The sequence below is a fragment of the Carya illinoinensis genome, chromosome 3 (genome assembly GCF_018687715.1).
Source record: "Carya illinoinensis cultivar Pawnee chromosome 3, C.illinoinensisPawnee_v1, whole genome shotgun sequence".
Classification (NCBI taxonomy): domain Eukaryota; kingdom Viridiplantae; phylum Streptophyta; class Magnoliopsida; order Fagales; family Juglandaceae; genus Carya; species Carya illinoinensis.
This window is the reverse complement of record NC_056754.1, coordinates 9,925,663-9,943,843: the sequence shown is the minus strand read 5'-3', so window position 1 is coordinate 9,943,843 and position 18,181 is coordinate 9,925,663. Positions and strand designations below refer to the sequence as shown.

At 34.8% G+C, this 18,181-nt stretch overlaps 2 protein-coding genes across 2 annotated transcripts; one reads left to right on the top strand and one right to left on the bottom strand.

The window, feature by feature from the left end:
- Positions 1-6,652: 6,652 nt before the first annotated feature.
- On the top strand, positions 6,653-8,134 carry LOC122305655 (transcription factor bHLH120-like). The gene is made up of 3 exons (XM_043118231.1): positions 6,653-7,104; positions 7,421-7,759; positions 7,880-8,134. The coding sequence occupies exons 1-3, from the start codon at positions 6,799-6,801 to the stop codon at positions 7,964-7,966; spliced, it is 732 nt and encodes a 243-aa protein (XP_042974165.1). The 5' UTR covers positions 6,653-6,798; the 3' UTR covers positions 7,967-8,134.
- Positions 8,135-12,076: 3,942 nt separating this feature from the next.
- Positions 12,077-15,673, bottom strand: LOC122303176 (receptor-like serine/threonine-protein kinase At4g25390). Its single transcript, XM_043114809.1, has one exon. It carries the CDS (start codon positions 15,500-15,502, stop codon positions 13,496-13,498), a length of 2,007 nt encoding a protein of 668 aa, XP_042970743.1. The 5' UTR covers positions 15,503-15,673; the 3' UTR covers positions 12,077-13,495.
- Positions 15,674-18,181: the final 2,508 nt, after the last annotated feature.

The following is an 18,181-nucleotide window of genomic DNA, read 5'->3' as shown; positions in this document are numbered from 1 at the left end:
CGGGGTGCTAGGGAACCATGGACTGGGCTGATGATTTAGATGGATAGGCTTGGTCTTCCTTATCTGCGCATCTCATAGGTTTGATCCTGGTAAGTTGGTTTTTTCTCTATAGTCTTAAATTTCTTTTATTATTTGTATGTGTGGTCGGTTTTTTCTTTTTGCAGGTGCAGGTTTTTTCTTGTTTTGGTGTTTTGTCCTGGTCCTTGTATTTTTAACATTAGTTAAGGTACTTTTTTTGGATGGTGTTTTTGGTTTTGGATACCTGAGATGTATTTATTTCTTATTTGTAACACTCAGGTGTCGGGTTATAACCACAATTTTCCTCCGCCATAAATGAGGGTTATCAATAAAATTGGGACACCGTCCTTTTCTTAAAAAAAAAAAAAGAAAAAGAAAAAAGATGGAGAGTAAGATCGTTATAATAAGATAAAGTAAATAAATAATTTGTTATAAATTTATTGTATGACCATACATAGCCATTAATTAAGACTATTGAGCCATCAATTAAAATCAACATTTAGCCATTAATTAAGACCATTGATCCATCAATTAAGACCTATCTTTAGCCATCAATTAAGACTTAAGTTATACCTACTCTTTTGTACTCCTATATATATGGGTATCATTCACTTGTATATGATCAAATTTTACATTTGAATAACAACTTTTTCTCTTGCAGTATCCTCTCTCTTGCAATATCATTTCTCTTTTAGTTTCACAACACGTTATCAACACGAAAGTTTTGAAGATTTTGAACCTAGTAGTCCTCTATTTCAAGTAAGTTTTTTAATATATTTTTTCAGTTTTCAAAATGAATATGAAATATTACATTACTTATTATTACTTGATGAAAACTCTATGTTTATTCTCTTGATTTTGTGAGTGTTTTTCTTATTTATAATATAAATATACTTATGTTCCTGATTTATATATGTAGAAAATGTCAAATCTTACAAAATTGAAATTCGTTACTCTTGACATTTCTGAAAAAAAAAATTATTTATTTTGGATCCTTGATGCTAAGATCCATTTGGATGCGATGAATTTAGGAGATATAATTAAAGAAAGAAATCAAGGGTCCCGGCAGGACTGCGCTAAGGCAATGATTTTCTTTCGACACCATCTTCATGAAAAATTAAAAACTGAGTATCTCACGATGAAAAATCTACTTATTTTGTGGAATGATTTAAAGGAGAGATATGAACACCAGAAAACTGTAATCCTCCCAAAAACTTGTCATAATTGGATGCACCTGAGGTTGCAAGACTTCAAGAGTGTTAGTGAGTATAACTCTGTACTCTTTAAAATTAGCTCACTATTGAAATTATGTGATGAAAAAAGTCACTAATAATGACTTGTTAGAGAAGACAAATACTACTTTTCATGCATCGAATGTGCTCCTGCAGCAGCAGTATCGAGAGCAAAAATTTTAAAAATATTTTGAACTTATATCTTGTCTTCTATTGGCTGAGCAAAATAATGAGCTTTTGTTAAGAAATCATCAGTCACGTCCTACTGGTTCTATATCATTCCCTGAAATGAATGGTATTAAATTTACACCATTTCCAAAAGCGAATAGTGCATCTTTTCAAAGAAACTGAGGGCGTGGACATGGTAGGAAAAACTATAGAAGTGAAGGTTCTAGAAACGACCACACTAAAATGGATAATAATAATAGATATACACCGTACTACTAGAAATGGTTCAACTCCGAGAAGGGTAAAAGTCCTCAAAATAAATTTTTAAAAAAAGATGAAGATGGATGCCATAGATGTGGTATGACTGGACATTGGTCTCGTACCTGTCATACAACTAAGCACTTGATTGACTTATACCAAGCTTCTATAAAAGAAAAAAAAAAAAGTGTTTGAAAAAAATTTTACTGAACCATCAGATGCTTTAGATTCTATAGATGGAGAAGATATTATAAGTCTTGATATTTCTGATTTTTTTTAGGATTCTAATGGTAGAGTTGATCATTTGATTGGTGATGGAAATATTCATTTTTAATTAATGTATTTTCTTTTATATTTTGCAATGTTTTGTAGTAATGAAAATTTTATATATTGTATAGAATCATGAGTCTTACTAATGAATTTTCTATCTTTGAGATGAATAATAAATATGTATGTCTGGTTAACAGTGCTACAACTCATATAATTCTAAAAAATATTTTCAAAATCTAACATTAAGTAAAGTTTACGTTCATACCATATCTGGTTTATCGAATCTAATTGAAAGCTCCGGAAGAGCTTATATTGTGTTGCCTAATGGCACCAAATTTTGTATTGATGATGCTCTATTTTCTTCACGATCCAGAATAAATTTATTGAGTTTTAAGAATATACGTCATAATGGTTGTCATATTGAAACCACTAGCGAAGACAATAAAGAGCATCTTCTCATTACTAAAATAATTTAGAGCCAAAAGCTCATATTAGAAAAACTGTCTACTCTCTCATCTGGATTGTATTATACAGAAATGAGAACAATCGAATCACATGTGATAATGCACCAGAAGTGCATTGACTCTAAAATATTTATGACTTGGTATGATCGCCTTGGACATCCGGGATCAATAATGATGAGACGAATAATTAATAATTCGTATAGGCATCCCCTAAAGAATCAGAAGATTATCTTACCTAATGAATATCCATGCTCTTCATGTTTTCAAGGTAAATTGATTATTAAACTATCTATCTCAAATGTGGTTTTTTAATCTCCATCATTTTTACAAATGATTCATGGGGATATATGTGGGGGCCTATTCAACCATCGAGTGGACCATTCAGATACTTTATGGTTTTAATTGATGCATCAACTCGATGGTCACGTGTTTGTTTACTTTCCATTAGAAATATTGCATTTGCTAAACTTCTTGCCTGAATAATTAAACTACGAGCACAATTCTCTGACTTTCTAATTAAAACTATTCGATTGGATAATGCAGGTGAATTTACATCTCAAATTTTTTATAACTATTGCATGTCGATAAGAATAGATGTAGTTGTCAACACACACACTCAAAATAGTTTAGCTGAATCATTAATTAAAAAATTTCAGCTAATTGCTAGACATTTACTCATGAAATCAAAACTTCATATTTCTGCCTGGGGACATGCTATATTTCATGCAGCATCGTTGATTCAAGTTAGGCCATCAGTATATTACAAATATTCTCCACTACAGCTTGCATTTGGTCAACAACCAAATATTTCTCATCTTCATATTTTTTTTTATCACGGTATATATTTCAATTGCACCTCCACAACGTATAAAGATTGGCCCTCAACATAGACTTGGGATATATGTTGGGTTTGATTTTACATCTATTATTAGATACCTTGAGCCTCTTACAGGGGATATGTTTAAGGCACGTTTCGAGGATTGTCATTTTAACGAATCTATTTTTCTAACATTAGGTAATGAGAAGTCGGTACCTGAAGCACAACAGGAAATTACTTGAAAAAATAAAACCATTTACCAATTTGATCCTCGTACAAATGAATGTAAACTAGAGATTCAAAAGATTATTCATTTGTAAAGTATTGCAAATCAATTATCGGTTGTATTTACTGACACTAAATGGGTGGTAAAATCATATATTCCTGTTGTTAATGTTCCAGCAACGATTGCAGTCCTTGAAGGACAAGTTGCCAAAACAGCAATAGGTGAGTCTAAGATACGCCTGAAGCGTGGACGGCCTATTGGTGCTAAGGATAAAATTTCTCGGAAGAGAAAAATACAAATTGAATTTGGTACTCCTGAAGAGTCCATACCCACAACACAAGCTATAAGAGTAATTAATACTCCTAAAGAGACTAAATTTCCTGAAAAGGAACCTCCTGAAGAGGTATTTAATGAAATGTCTTCCCTTGAAGAGGGACAGGTACCTGAAAATAACGAGATCTTGATACATTTCATGAGTACTGAAGAAATTTTGAATAGAAATAAAACTGTTATCGACAACATATTTTCATATAAAATAGCACTCAACATTACCGGAAGTAATAAAAAAATTGAGTCAAGAACTGTCAAAAAATGTCGACGCAGAAATGACTGGCCAAAATGGAAATCAGCTATTGAAGTTGAATTGAACTCGCTAGAAAAGCGAGCGGTATTTAGACCAATTGTACAAACACCAAAGGGTGTAATACATGTTGGATATAAATGGGTATTTATAAGTAAACGTATAGAAAGTAATGAAATTGTGAGATATAAAGCATGACTTGTTGCACAAGGTTTCCTGCAGAAACTGGAGATTAATTATGAGGAAACATACTCTCTTGTTATTGATGCAATCACATTTGAATTTTTGATTAGTTTAGTAGTTACAAAAGGATTGGACATGCAGTTGATGGATATGGTCACTGCATATTTATATGGATCATTAGATCATGACATATATATGAAAATCCCTGAAAGATATAAAATGCCTGAAGCTTCTAATATGAGTACATCCAGAAATATGTATTATATTAAATTTCAAATATCTTTATATGGGTTAAAACAATCCGGACGCATGTGGTATAAACGCTTTAGCGAATATCTATTGAAAGAATGATTTAAAAATAATCCAATATGCCCATGTGTTTTTATTAAGAAATCAGAATCCAGATTTGTTATTATTGCAGTTTATGTTGGTAATCTAAATCTTGTTGGAACTCCTGAAGAGATCAGAAGAACTGCTACATATTTAAAGAATAAATTTGAAATGAAAGACCTTGGCAAAACGAAATTTTGTCTCGGCCTACAGCTCGAGTATTTGCAAAATTGAATTCTCATTCATCAGTCAAATTATACAGAGAAAGTTTTGAAACGCTTTTACATGGAACAAGCTCATCCGCTGAGTACTCCAATGGTTATTCAATCACTTGATGTGCAGAAAGATCCATATCGTCCTTGTGAAAATAATGAAGAAATTCTTGGTTCTGAAATACCTTATCTCAGTGTAATTGAAGCACTGATATATCTTGCAAATTACACTCGGCCTAATATTGCATTTTCAATTAATTTACTTGCAAGATATAGTTCTGCACCAACTCGAAGACATTGGAATAGCATTAAACATGTCCTTTGATACCTCTGAGGTACGGTTGATATGAGATTATTTTATCAACTTGGTTCAAATCCACAATTAGTTAGATATGCAGATGCAGATTATCTTTCAGATCTCCACAGAGGTAGATCTCAAACTGGATATGTATTTACTTATGAAAATTCTGTTATATCATGGAGATCTGTCAAGTAAACACTATCTGCTACCTCTTCAAATCACTTAGAAATCATTGCAATTCATGAAATAAGTCGAGAATGCATTTGGCTAAGATCATTGATTCAACATATTCAAGAAAAGTGTGGTCTTCCAGTGATTAATGAAAGTTCAACAATTTTATACGAAAATAATGCTGCTTGTATTACTCAAATTAGAGGAGGATATATCAAAAGTGATAGAACCAAACATATTTCACCTAAATTCTTTTATACCCATGAATTTCAGAAGAAATGTGAAATTAATGTCAAGCAGATACGTTTAAGTGATAATCTAGCAGATTTATTCACAAAATCATTACCAATTGCAACATTTAAGAAGATTGTGCAGAACATTTGAATGCGAAAACTTGAAGACCTATTATCATGCACTTTTCAGGAGAAGTAATGTCTTGAAGACTTGTGCTGATTGTATTCTTTTTCCTTCGCTAAGGTTTTATCCCACTGGGTTTTCCTTTGCAAGGTTTTAATGAGGTAATCTTAAGACATTTGGCGATATATATGAATATTGTACTCTTTTTCCTTCGTCATTGATTTTTTCCCACTGGATTTTTCCTTAACAAGGTTTTAACAAGACATATTTTTTTATGTATGGTCATCCAAAGGGAGAGTGTTATAAACTTATTGTATGACCATACATAGCCATTAATTAAGACCATTGAGCCATCAATTAAGACTAATCTTTAGCCATTAATTAAGACCATTGATCCATCAATTAAGACATATCTTTAGTCATCAATTAAGACTTAAGCTATACGTACTCTTTTGTACTCCTATATATATGAGTATCATTCACTTGTATATGATCAACTTTTACATTTGAATAACAACTATTTTTCTTGCAATATCCTCTCTATTTCTTGTAATATCATTTCTCTTTTAATTTCATATCACAATTCTATTATTTGACAAGAAAATTAGAAAAATGGAGCTAGTCCAGGCCGACGTTTGATGTATTAAAAGCTGTCAGCTAGCTAGCTGGTTATCGCGCGCCCAAGCAAATGGATATTGTATTGATCTTAATGATCTTAAAAGTAATTTGGAGATCATCATGTCGAGTTAGCCTTTATCATTATATATAAAAGATAGCTAAATTGTTATCATGAGATGTTTGATATAGGATATGTACATTGATTTATATATATATATATATATATATATATGGATGCAAATGATTAATATAGAAGGTTTGTGAGTCGTACGTTCTGCTTATTAGTCATGTGGAGTACTACACATTTTTCTCCGCTATTAATGTGAGTGGAATTGATTTACGGGAAGCTTTTAAAATAATTTTTCTGCACACTAGGGCCACTAAAAGCTTTTAAGGTGTGGACGGTGAGGTCACTCCTTATCTCACCATTTATGCCTAGCTAGAGACTTGAAGGAATCTTTGGCATCCTAGTCCTGTCAAAAGCATCCATCGGCTGGCTGCTTCTTTACCCTTAATTCCAAGATAAACTGAGAGGAAAACATTAAGAGCGTGAATAGCTCTATCTCTCCCTCTCTCTCTCTGATCTGGGTAAAATGTTTCCTTTACACCAAAGCAATGAGCTGGTCTTCCAGATTTGCTCTCACCCCCCACAACAGCACAAAATCCCTGATCAAGATCTGATCGTGGGTCATGCTTCACTGGATTGCAGTAGTTTTAACACCACCTTGAAAAAGGGCCAGCGGCGGAAATTATGCGATAGCTTGGATCACAACTATGGCAATTTTAATGAGAAGAAGAAACTGAAGATGAGGCATAGGGAAGTCGAGAGGCAAAGAAGGCAAGAAATGACTACGCTTTTCGCGTCTCTTAGATCTTCACTCCCACTAGAATTTATCAAGGTGAAGAATTAATCAGTATTTTCTTGTTATTTGTCTTTGTACTTTCTTGTGATTCCTACTCCCTAGCTCTTGAATTTATCAAGGTTAAGAACCTGTATTTCGTTTTCCTCTTCTATGCACTCGTTTGTACTTTTGTAAAAGTTCATGGATGGGTAGAATTTTGTCCAGAAATTAAAGCATGACCGTTACATCTTCTTCCTCCTAAATTCCTGGAAGAAGCTCCCTCTCTTTCTCTATCAAATCATCCTCTAAACTTCACTGCTATAAATATATTCTTCATGATTGACCTAAACGTATGCACTCCATGGCGTTCCAGGGAAAGCGTTCCAAATCGGATCACATAAATGAGGCTGGGAATTATATCAAACACTTGCAGAAGAAGATCAAAGAACTGAGTTCTGTAAGAGATAAGCTAAAAAAGCATTCCAATACTACCGACCATGGGAGTGGAAGCTCAAATAGTACTTCTCCACCCAGTTTTATGAAGGTCAACCCACGTCGCGATGGAGTGGAAATCTTAATCACCAGCAGCTTCGAAGAGGAACGGATGCCCCTTTCAAGAGTTTTAGAAGTTCTTATTGAAGGAGGACTTACTGTTGTAAGCTGTGTCTCCGCCAAAGTGAATGAAAGGTTTCTCCACACCATCCAGTCTGAGGTGCTTCGAATCAACATCTCATTGATTTGTCAGATTTAGGGTTAGGGTTTTTTGTATGCTTTGAAAGATTTCACAGTGCAAGAAATTTTCTGTCACATATTAACTAATTTTACTTAACAGATCAGCGATTCAACAGAACCTGATCTATCGGAGCTGCAAAAGAAACTAACTGAAGCGATTCCGTCATTGAGATGTACATCCCCATAGAATCGAATTCATTAGAGACTCCAGTGTGGTACTGATACCTACCGCCTCTGGTTCTTTTATTTTTTTAATAAATCTGGGCACTACTGAACTTGGTTTGTATGACGTCATCATGTGAATATCTGACCTCTTGCATACCCTCACAGTTTGATTAATTATCTTCTTGCATTACTCTGGTTTGCAAAATGACTCTGCATGCCCAGCCATATTTTCAAATCTTCGATCGTTTTCAACTAATTCACTGCAGCATAATGTTCTTGCTATCACTTAGTTGTAACATGGTTTGAGTTTGCTGTGATAGTTCATGATCTTGTGACCTCATCGTTGTACAGTTTAATTAACAGTAATGCTATTTATCATTTTAATTCTCATCATCCTCCCATCATTCTATAATTTGATATTAGATGATTGGAGATTATTTATTATATTTCACTTGTAAACCTATCATCTAATACCACATCATAGGATGATAAGAGGGTGATGAGAATTATGATGATGAATAGATTTTTCTTTTTAAAATACATACACGATTTAATCAGGCTTGAAACATGGTAGAGTTGATCGGGAGATTATCTTCATGTTTAAATTTAGATAAGAATGTTTCCAAGGAGAAGGTTTCCCCTAGCTGATTTTGTATTCCCTCATAATTCTTCACCTGATCTTAATCTTCAGTCGCAAATTGAATGGAACATGATCGTGTAAATTAGATAAAATTTGACTAATTAAACACAATATATATATATATATATATGTGTGTGTGTGCGCGCGCGCGCAGTAGTATGTATCCCTTGTTGAAATGGACTTTGTCCTTACTATGCGTAAGTATGAGCATAATCGATCATGATCTTGCATGTATAGATGTTTGTCCTTATAATATGATCAGTTAGTAATTCAAAAAAAATTCTAACATTGATTGAGTACCAACTCCATATTTGTGTCTCTAACAACTATTCCAAATAAATTATATACTAGATATTGAACTCTGGGTTTTTTTTTTTTTTTTGTGTGTGTATTAGGATCTGCTTTAGTTGAAACTATATAAATATATATTTATATGTATATGTTCCCTCGATTCTTCTACCAAACTTATGTACTTAGCTTCATTCATAATTAGTTTGTTTTAAATAATGGTAGCATATCTCATAACAATCTACTAGCATGATTAGTTTAATATGTCGGAATATTAGGTCTTGATTCATTTGATTTTATTCAATATATTAAAGAATATAATATAACTTAATTTTATATATCATCCTATATATAAGTAAGTTTTTAATTAATATATTAAAGGCTTACTTGTAACTAGAAATTAAAGTCCCTCCAAAGTCTTTCTTTTCCATTATTTTCTTTCCCAGTATCAAAAGTTATGCTTATAAATTTATTGTTTTTTTATTATATTGAGAAAATAAGAATTTCCTAACATGTATCTATTTTGAAATGTACATCCTAAGTTATCAAAATTAATACACTGCAATGATCTTTTAATTAAGTACTATCACCAAATGCTAAATTATAACACCATTGTCCATTTCCAGACATGCATTAAGATTAATGAGCATATAAAAATAAGTAATGATACATATAATCGTAAAGTGTGTAAGCACCGTGCAGTGGCTTTAAAAGAAAGTGGAGTTCACTATTAAAAAGTTAATTTTTTCATGTGGGTCCCATATTTATTGATCACTTTTTTCAAAATGATTAAAAGGTATTTACGTACTCACGATTGCAACTGTTATTTCTTTATAAAAGTAGATTATATATGTAACACAATATTAACAGATAACAAAATAGATCAGTAACTAATCCGGTAATTAAAATTTGCACTCTGTTCATTTTAACAGTTTTTGTGATATAATGGTGGAAATTACTGTCTAATTTTGCCCAAAAAATGTTTTTGAAAAAGTTGATTATGTAGAGGGTAATTATTGTTCTTGTAAATTAGTTAAATCCTGTTGACTTCCAATGCATTTTACTTTTATCAGCTTTTCTTAATTAAACTTTTGTTATCTCACATAACCTATGCCTACGATGGCGCGATATATATATTCATCCAAATTCTCTAAATGCAAGAACCACATGCATGCATGCTGCATGCTGCATGCTGGTCGATATTAATATATTTCTTAGATTTTTAGAATGGAAATTAATTAATAATATTAAAAATTACAGACATGTATGCATTAATAAAAATAATGATATATATAATGTGGCCCGAGGTCTGTTTTGAACTCCCATGGAATTAAATATATTTATGTCAATATATATATGTTATTCTTTGAGTGTTGTGACATATGAAATACAACCTATAGCTAGCAAGCTAGGAGTGCCAAAGTATTGCCATTTCAAACTGGTTACAAGGATTGATCTTCGATTCTCAGAGCTAAAGCCTCCAGCATGCATATATATATATATAGAATCGATCTGATCTTTGATCTACAACATGGATGCAGTTTTTCCAGTACCTTGATCACTTAAAACAAATTAAACACAATCCCTTCCATGAGGACTCGAGTACTCAACTAGCTATTTCCCAGCCAGCTTCGAACGACATATAGGTTCAAACCTTCGGTTGTTGGCGGCCATTTTATCTATAGTACTTTTCTTTTTAAGCATTGCAATTATTGTAATGAGACTTTTAATTATTTGGTACATCCCATGGATCTCCTTCTCTTATATATACTTCTGACTAAATTTTAATGTAATTTTGATAATTAAAACAATACAAGGACAAGGATAGTTTAAAGAAAAAAACAAAAAAAAAAACAAAAGACAAGAGGAGCTGTTTTATCGGAATTATATATCATGACATGTACGTGTTAGTGTGCGCTGTGCCTGTGCATGCATGCATTTATTGGTTCAATTATGCATTGTCAATGTATATCATGTACGTGTGCGCTCTTTCTGGAACAAACGAATTAAAGATCATCGATATCTCAATATTGCATTAATATATGTATTGAAGCGCTCCCGGCCGCCTCCATCTAACCATGTCTTCCGGAAATGAAAACAATTTACAGCTTCCAAAATTAAATACGTTCGTATTTTATCGTTAACTTTTCTGGACCCAGCCCAATTGACAAAACCAAATAAAACATGATGGTAGCTAGCAGTCCGGCCCATTCAAATCCCCACTAAATTCAAAAGCCCTACTAAAGTGGGGGCGATTTACTAATTTATTTTTTATCCTTAATTTCAAAAGGAATATTGTTTATGCTTTGAATCGGGCGTGGTCCCTCTTTATTTGGAATAATGCATAAACTGATTTTAACAGGCAAGTCTCATTTGCAAAAGTCAACATTTGTTGAAATCAATGGAATCTTCATTTATATAACTTTTGTAGTCTGAAGAAATTGCAAGGAAAAAGAGCAGTCGAGAATCAGTCGTTAAAACCTTCCCATCCTCCACATTTCAAATCCCTTTTAAACCTTTTTCCCCATGGGGGTCCGTCCGAGTCCGACCACGCACCGTAAACTGTTTATGACTCTGAAAAGTATAGGTCTATACAGAGCTTATAAATACGAATGTACAGCGGGCTTCAGTGACTAGGAAAACATACGACGGGAGAGGAGTGGAAAGATGCTACATAATCCCTCTTCAGTTGATTGGATATTTAATAGAAATTCAGTGAAATGACTCGCAGCATCTCTCATTTTTCATAAGAAACAGCAGGAGTTTCACTCCCTCTACCTACGCTCTTTCCCTTCAATTCCCGATATTGAATGTTCCCACAAGATAAAAGTGAGCCACGTAGCAGTGAAATGAATAGTATCTATTTATTAGGAAACAAGAGCCGAGTACCTCTGCATCATGTGGCTGGCCATTGTCAAAAGAAAAGGCAATAGAAATCGGATAGAATTGTTAGGTGCAGAAAACATGTGAGCTCCATTAATTTAGCCTCAATGGAGCTGGAGGGGGGACATTTATGGAACCAAATTAAGGTTATCATCGCCTCATACGTATTCTTTTGGAGAGACTACAGATTTTCAAGGCCCACCAGACAATCTGAAAGACCAATTTCCTCTGCCCCTGACTTTACAAGTAATGTATACAAAGATTCGAGACCATACAGAGCCTCAATAGCAATTATCTCAAGGACCATAATTTACACGGCAATTAATCAGCATAGCCGATGGCTAATACATCTTTCAAATTGCAATAATATTACAGCTTCTGTGCGTACTCCAGATAAACAATATTCCCATCTCAAAAGGTTACATAATTGGGCGTGAAACTATTTTACACGAGGGGCTTAGATGCTAAATGAAAGAGGATTACACACCTATGATTCCACAACACAGATTTTTAAGTATGCATTACTCTTCCATTCAAAGCATACCCAGCCTGTTCTGTTCACACAATTCTATCCAGTACAGAAAGCATAGGAGTAACTCTCTTCACTTCCATTGATGTTATCTTTTTCATCTGAATGGTTAGTGATTTAAATGGAGAATCCTTTTTTGTTCTCTCTAAAAGCTACAAGGACCCAAAAGTATTTCACCAAGCCTCAACCATGATCGGTGTTAATGATAGACATTCTAAATTCCCATACTAATAACTCGAAGCATGTCTCAAAGTTTGGGAATTATAATTTCTATAATAAAACCTACTAACTCCAAAAAAAGAGATGATCGCATGCCTTCTCCTTGATGACAGGAAGCAGCAGAACATTGAAATAGGACACTGGCAAGCACCAAACCTAGATTATAAGTCGCAATATAGTAATGCCAGTACTTAAAACAGTTTCTCTCAACTCTTTCATGGATTTATGGTTTACAGAATTTGACTAACCATTACTTCAATGTCAACTGATCCTTAACCAATACCTTTTTTATAAGTTGCAGAAACAAACACCGAAACCAAAACACATTCTCAATTAATTTTTACCCGGTTAGCAAGCACCACGATCATCCACGTGGGATGGTTAAATCCTAATATCTACATAGCCCAAAAACAAAACTAAAAAAATCTATTGAAAGATCTTAGCATCATTCCCTTTCGAACTAGGAATAAAGTTGCATTGGCGAAAAGCTCCCCCAACTCCCAAAAGTAGGGAACAGTACAGGACAACTACCCAGGCCATAATTTCTCAAATGATGTTTTTTGTTTTGTTTTTTTTTTTTTTTTTTTCCTTTTGGATGAGTAAAGACATCAGAATCAAATGAGGATGAAAGGCAAGATGGATTCCAAGGGCTCTAATGAATATTTACAAAGATGGACTCATGGCCAAAGCACGGGGCATGGTATTCATAAAAAGCTAATCCAGTTACTCGTGGCATTCCTGAAATCCGGTGTAAAGAGGAAAGCGAGTGGGGTCGGTGTTTTGATTTGCTTGTGAACCATGGCATACAGAAAGTTCAGATAAGTTTTGGATTGGTAGGGCCATAGCCGTATAAAAACCGAGGGCTAATAAAAAAAACCCGAATCCATTTCAATCTTTTCACTCCTCTCATCCACAGGCACAAAGAATGATGAACCAACTATCTATAGCAGTATACAACTGTTAATGAAAATCCGTACCGAACATTAAAAAACTCACCGTATGGTCTTATGTGACTTGTAAGGAAAGCGGGATGGTGTTGAGGGGGATAATTCAACCGGTAGTTGGGGCCGTTCTGACTGTCCAGTCAGCATCCCGACAACCTCTTTCATGGAAGGCCGGCGAGCAGGCCTCTTCTGCAAACAAAGCAACGCAACCGTGATGCAAAGGAGAGCTTCTTCTCTATCCAAAAACTGAACTGACTTATCAACCAAATCAAGAAGTTTTCCGGCGCGGGCAAGTTGACGCGCCCAAGACAAAAGATTGGCGCGTTGGAACTCCGAAATGGGCGTATTCATCAGCTGAAGTGGGCGGCGCCCAGATATCAGAACGAGCAATACGACACCATAGCTATATACATCACACTTCTCCGAGATATCCTCACCCACGCCATACTCAGGGGCAACGTAACAAACAGTTCCCCTCATACTAGGAGTGCTACTAATATCACCACTCTTGGCAATTTCCCCACTAAACGAATAATCGTGACTATTGCGGCGAGCTCTCCGTAACTCTCCGCTCAGTCCATCCAACCACCTATCGATACTACCCCGACTGCTCTGACTCCGGCTTCTCCATCTCTTCTTTCTCTCAGCATGCAAACTCTCGTCCCTCGGCCACCAATCATCACCATTGTCATCGCTACTCACTCCCATTTGCTTCTTTTTCTTCTTGCTGCTGCTGCTGATGTTCTTCTTCTTCTTCTTCCTAGCTAAATCTTCGCAATACTCTTCCTTCCACCATTCCCTCGCCGGCCTCCGCTTTGAATTTTTCTCGTTATTCTCCTCATCCATCGACACCCACCACTCCAATCGCCTCCGGTTCTTCTTCTTCTTCTCCGACTTCGCTATTGCTCCACTGCCGGAAGAAGCACCAATCCAATCGCTCGTCGGCCTCTCATTATTTATCTCCGTCCCAATCCACTCCATCACATAGTCGTTCTTAATCTCCACCTCCCCGTTCTCTTGCTTCCACGGCCACCAGTCTCTGCCCGAAACACTTTTTATCCCTTTACCGCTCCTCTTTCTACCAATATCAACCAATTCTTTACCACTTTCAACACTACGTTTATCAAAATTCCCCTCAGAAACACTCGGTGATACCCGCGCCACAACCGTCTCCGGAAGTAAAGTCTCCGGTGATGGCGACGGTGACTGAACCAAACCTCCGTTGAAATCCTCAAAATTAGTAATCACGCTCTCGGTCTCCTCTATCACTGATCCACAATCCTCCACTCCACCTCCGCCATGACCCTTCTTCCGCTCTAATCCACGACCATCGTCTACATCCATCGCAATCTGATTCTCTGATTTCAATCGGGTAAGTCCGAAATCCCCAATCTTGGCGGAAAAATGCTGGTCCAGCAGAATATTACTAGGCTTAATATCGCCATGAATCACGGGCGGATCCAAACCGTGTAGATACTCTAGCCCTCTGGCTATATCAAGAGCAACAGAGAGCCGCCTCTTCCAATCCATAAGCTCGGGGGGCCGTTTGGCGCGAAGAAGGGCGTCCTGGAGATTGCCGTTCTGCATGAGCTCGTAGACGAGGAGCATACGGCGTCGTTTGCGGTCGGAAGAGAAGCCGAGGACGGGGACGAGGTGAGGGGAGTGGAGCTTGGATGCAAAGAAGAGCTCGTTGTGGAACTCGCGCTCGCCCTGGAGGGAGCCAGAATCCATGACCTTGACGGCGATGGGGACGGGAGGGCTGCCATTAAGGGAGCCGGAGAAGACGGGGCCGAAACCGCCCTGGCCGAGGCGGTGGGAGAAGGAGTTGGTAGCACGGCGGAGGACGGAGTAGGAGAAGCGATGGGGGAGGGGACGGGAGTCGGAGGGGGCGGTGGCGGTGGTGCGCTTGCGGGAGATGATCTTGCGGAAGAGAAAGACAAGGATTGAGAGGATGGAGAAGGCGGCGATAAGGGATTGGGTCGCTGAGGGAATGGGCTGAGATGGCGATTGGGATGGAGGAAGAGGAGGAGGAGGAGGGATTTGGCGACTTGGCATGGCGGCGAAGACTTTTTCTCAAATGGGATTACTGTATAGAGTGACGACGTAACGTCTCATGATCGAGAGTGTGTTCTGCAGTCTCAAACGGCACCTATGCTATTTCTTCCTTCTCCCGAATAATTGTTTCGGCCTCTGTCATCTCAGTATCCTACCGTATTAATTTGACCTTCTTCTATTAAGAATATAATAAAATAAATATTAAATAAATCAAATGAATTGTCGTAGAAGAAGAGGAATAAATGTCTTTGAACATCATAAATTATATACTATTCAATTTTTATTCACTTGAATTCTCATATTATTAAATTGAAGTTCCAAACTTATGCATGCCTGGAAAAATCACATTTATCAATATATATATATATATATATACAATTTTGAATATGAAAGATAAGTGTTAGATCTACATATAAATTTTATAAAAGTAAAGTAATCACGAAATTATTATAGATCTATCATTTCAAGAAACATAATTTTATAAACTGAATTTCTTATAAATATAATAAATTAAAAGTAACATGCTGCACATGAAACTTTTAAATAGTATAACTTTAAATAAATTTTATTACAACTCTGTTTTAATGTTGTGTTTTATGTAATTGTGACGTGTTTAAGTAAACAGTTACTTTATTCCATAGAAAAACATAAACGAACAAGTTTTATAAATTGGTACTAAATAATTAAAAAAATAAAAATACTTAAAATCTAATATACAATTCTATATTTTATGGTCTGTATATAGTTTTTTATTTTCTATAGGTTTTATTTAATTTTTTAAATATTTTTTTATGTGAGGAGGAAAATTTATAAAAAATAAAAGATCAAAAGTCAAATAATTGCGAAGCGCAGCCAATCAGTGGGGAATTAGTGCTGCGAAATTGCAGGCATGGGTGGTAGTTGGTAGATCAATGTGATTGAGAAAGCGGTTTAGGTAAAATTTATTTTTCTCGGTTTCGTGCTTTTTCCCACCCTCACCCACCCATATATATTAATTAATAATTCATTTGTTTTCTTATATTTGGATTAGATAATTAATTTTATAACGTGATGAAGTCATTTTCTTTTTTGTTTAAAAACATATGATTTTCTTGTTATATTAGTAAACTATCTCTTTCTTGATTTGCAATCTCCGTTGTCATCGTGGAACCCAATTTTGCTTTGACAATGTGAGATGCAAAATTTTGACTATCGGAACCGTCCATAAAAGCTCACTCTCACTTTATATATTAATTTTACGATAGAAGCTGACAATTGTATATTATTAATAAAAAAATTTATTTAATTTATAAAATTCACAATTTAAAATTTATATTTCAAGTTAAACTATATCTTATAATAATTCTACGTATCAATTTGAAAATAAATTAATTTATTTTATCTTATTAAATGGGACCACCGATTTCACAGTTGGGAAACGTCCCCCCTGTCTACGGCCTACCGTAGTCTACAGCCGGTGGCCCCACACTCTTACCCTTTTGCTTGTTAATATAAAAAGACCACAGCGCATAGATGAATAAAGTCAAATATCGGGGTTTGAATGAGTAAAAAGTTTGTTCAGATGCCACGTGTGATGGCTGATGCCGTAGTTTAGTTCTCACGTGTTTGCTAGCTTTACTTCTGGAAGGATGAGGACATATGTCATATGAGATGCCAGTAGCGTCACAAAACTTAAGCCACGTGGATGCCGACCCACTGACTTTTTTGCATGCTTCACGTACGTCCAACACGTGGCTGGGTTTATATCCGCCGCACAGCGTTGATTGATTATTTTCTTGCCAGTATTTTGTTTTTGTTTTAATTTTTTATCAGCATAAATTCCGCATCAGTCACCGGTATAATTTTTCCAAGTATTTTAATAGAGAAATCTATAAGATTCCATTTAAATTATTATTTAATTTGTAATCATATTTAAACTATTTGTAATCAATGGATAAAACTCAATGTTTAAGACAAATAAATGGGTAATAACCACAGCCCAACCCATTAGCTCCAACGGATTCTAGTCATTTCATTTGGATGTTTTGTTTTGAGACATTAATTTGCAAATTATTTTTAAAAACATAATAATTTACAAATAAAGATAATTTTATTCCCTCTAATGACGATCGCGGCAGAGAGACCAAGGCTCGGTCTTCACAAGCTTGAAATGATCAGCAAGATTCAAGATGATCGGCCCATCAACACGAGAAACACCAAACCTCTCGTCCTACTGAAATCACCACATGTTTGAGATTTTAAATTAAAATAAAAATAAAAATTTAATTATTTACACATATCCTTAGTAAGGGTTAGACTGTCTCAGAATGTAAACTATTTAATTAAAGGGTAAACACTTACATCTCTTTTATTATTATTTTACTATTTAATTTTTTTTCCTTTTTACTGTTTGAATTAAAAAATTTTAAATATGAATTTTTTTACAAAATATATAAAAACAATAAATTCAATCAGTCAATATAATCAAGAAAATTAATTAAAAATAAATTTAATTTTATAAAAATTTACTCAAAAAATAAAAGAATGTTAGTTTTTATAAAATTGAATTTATTTTTAATTAAATTACATGAGTTCATTATTTTATTAAATTTTTTTTCTTATAAATTATACAAGAAAGTTATATTCTGAAATATGTAATCTTGATTCAAATAGTAAATAGAAAAAAAAAAAAGCTAGATA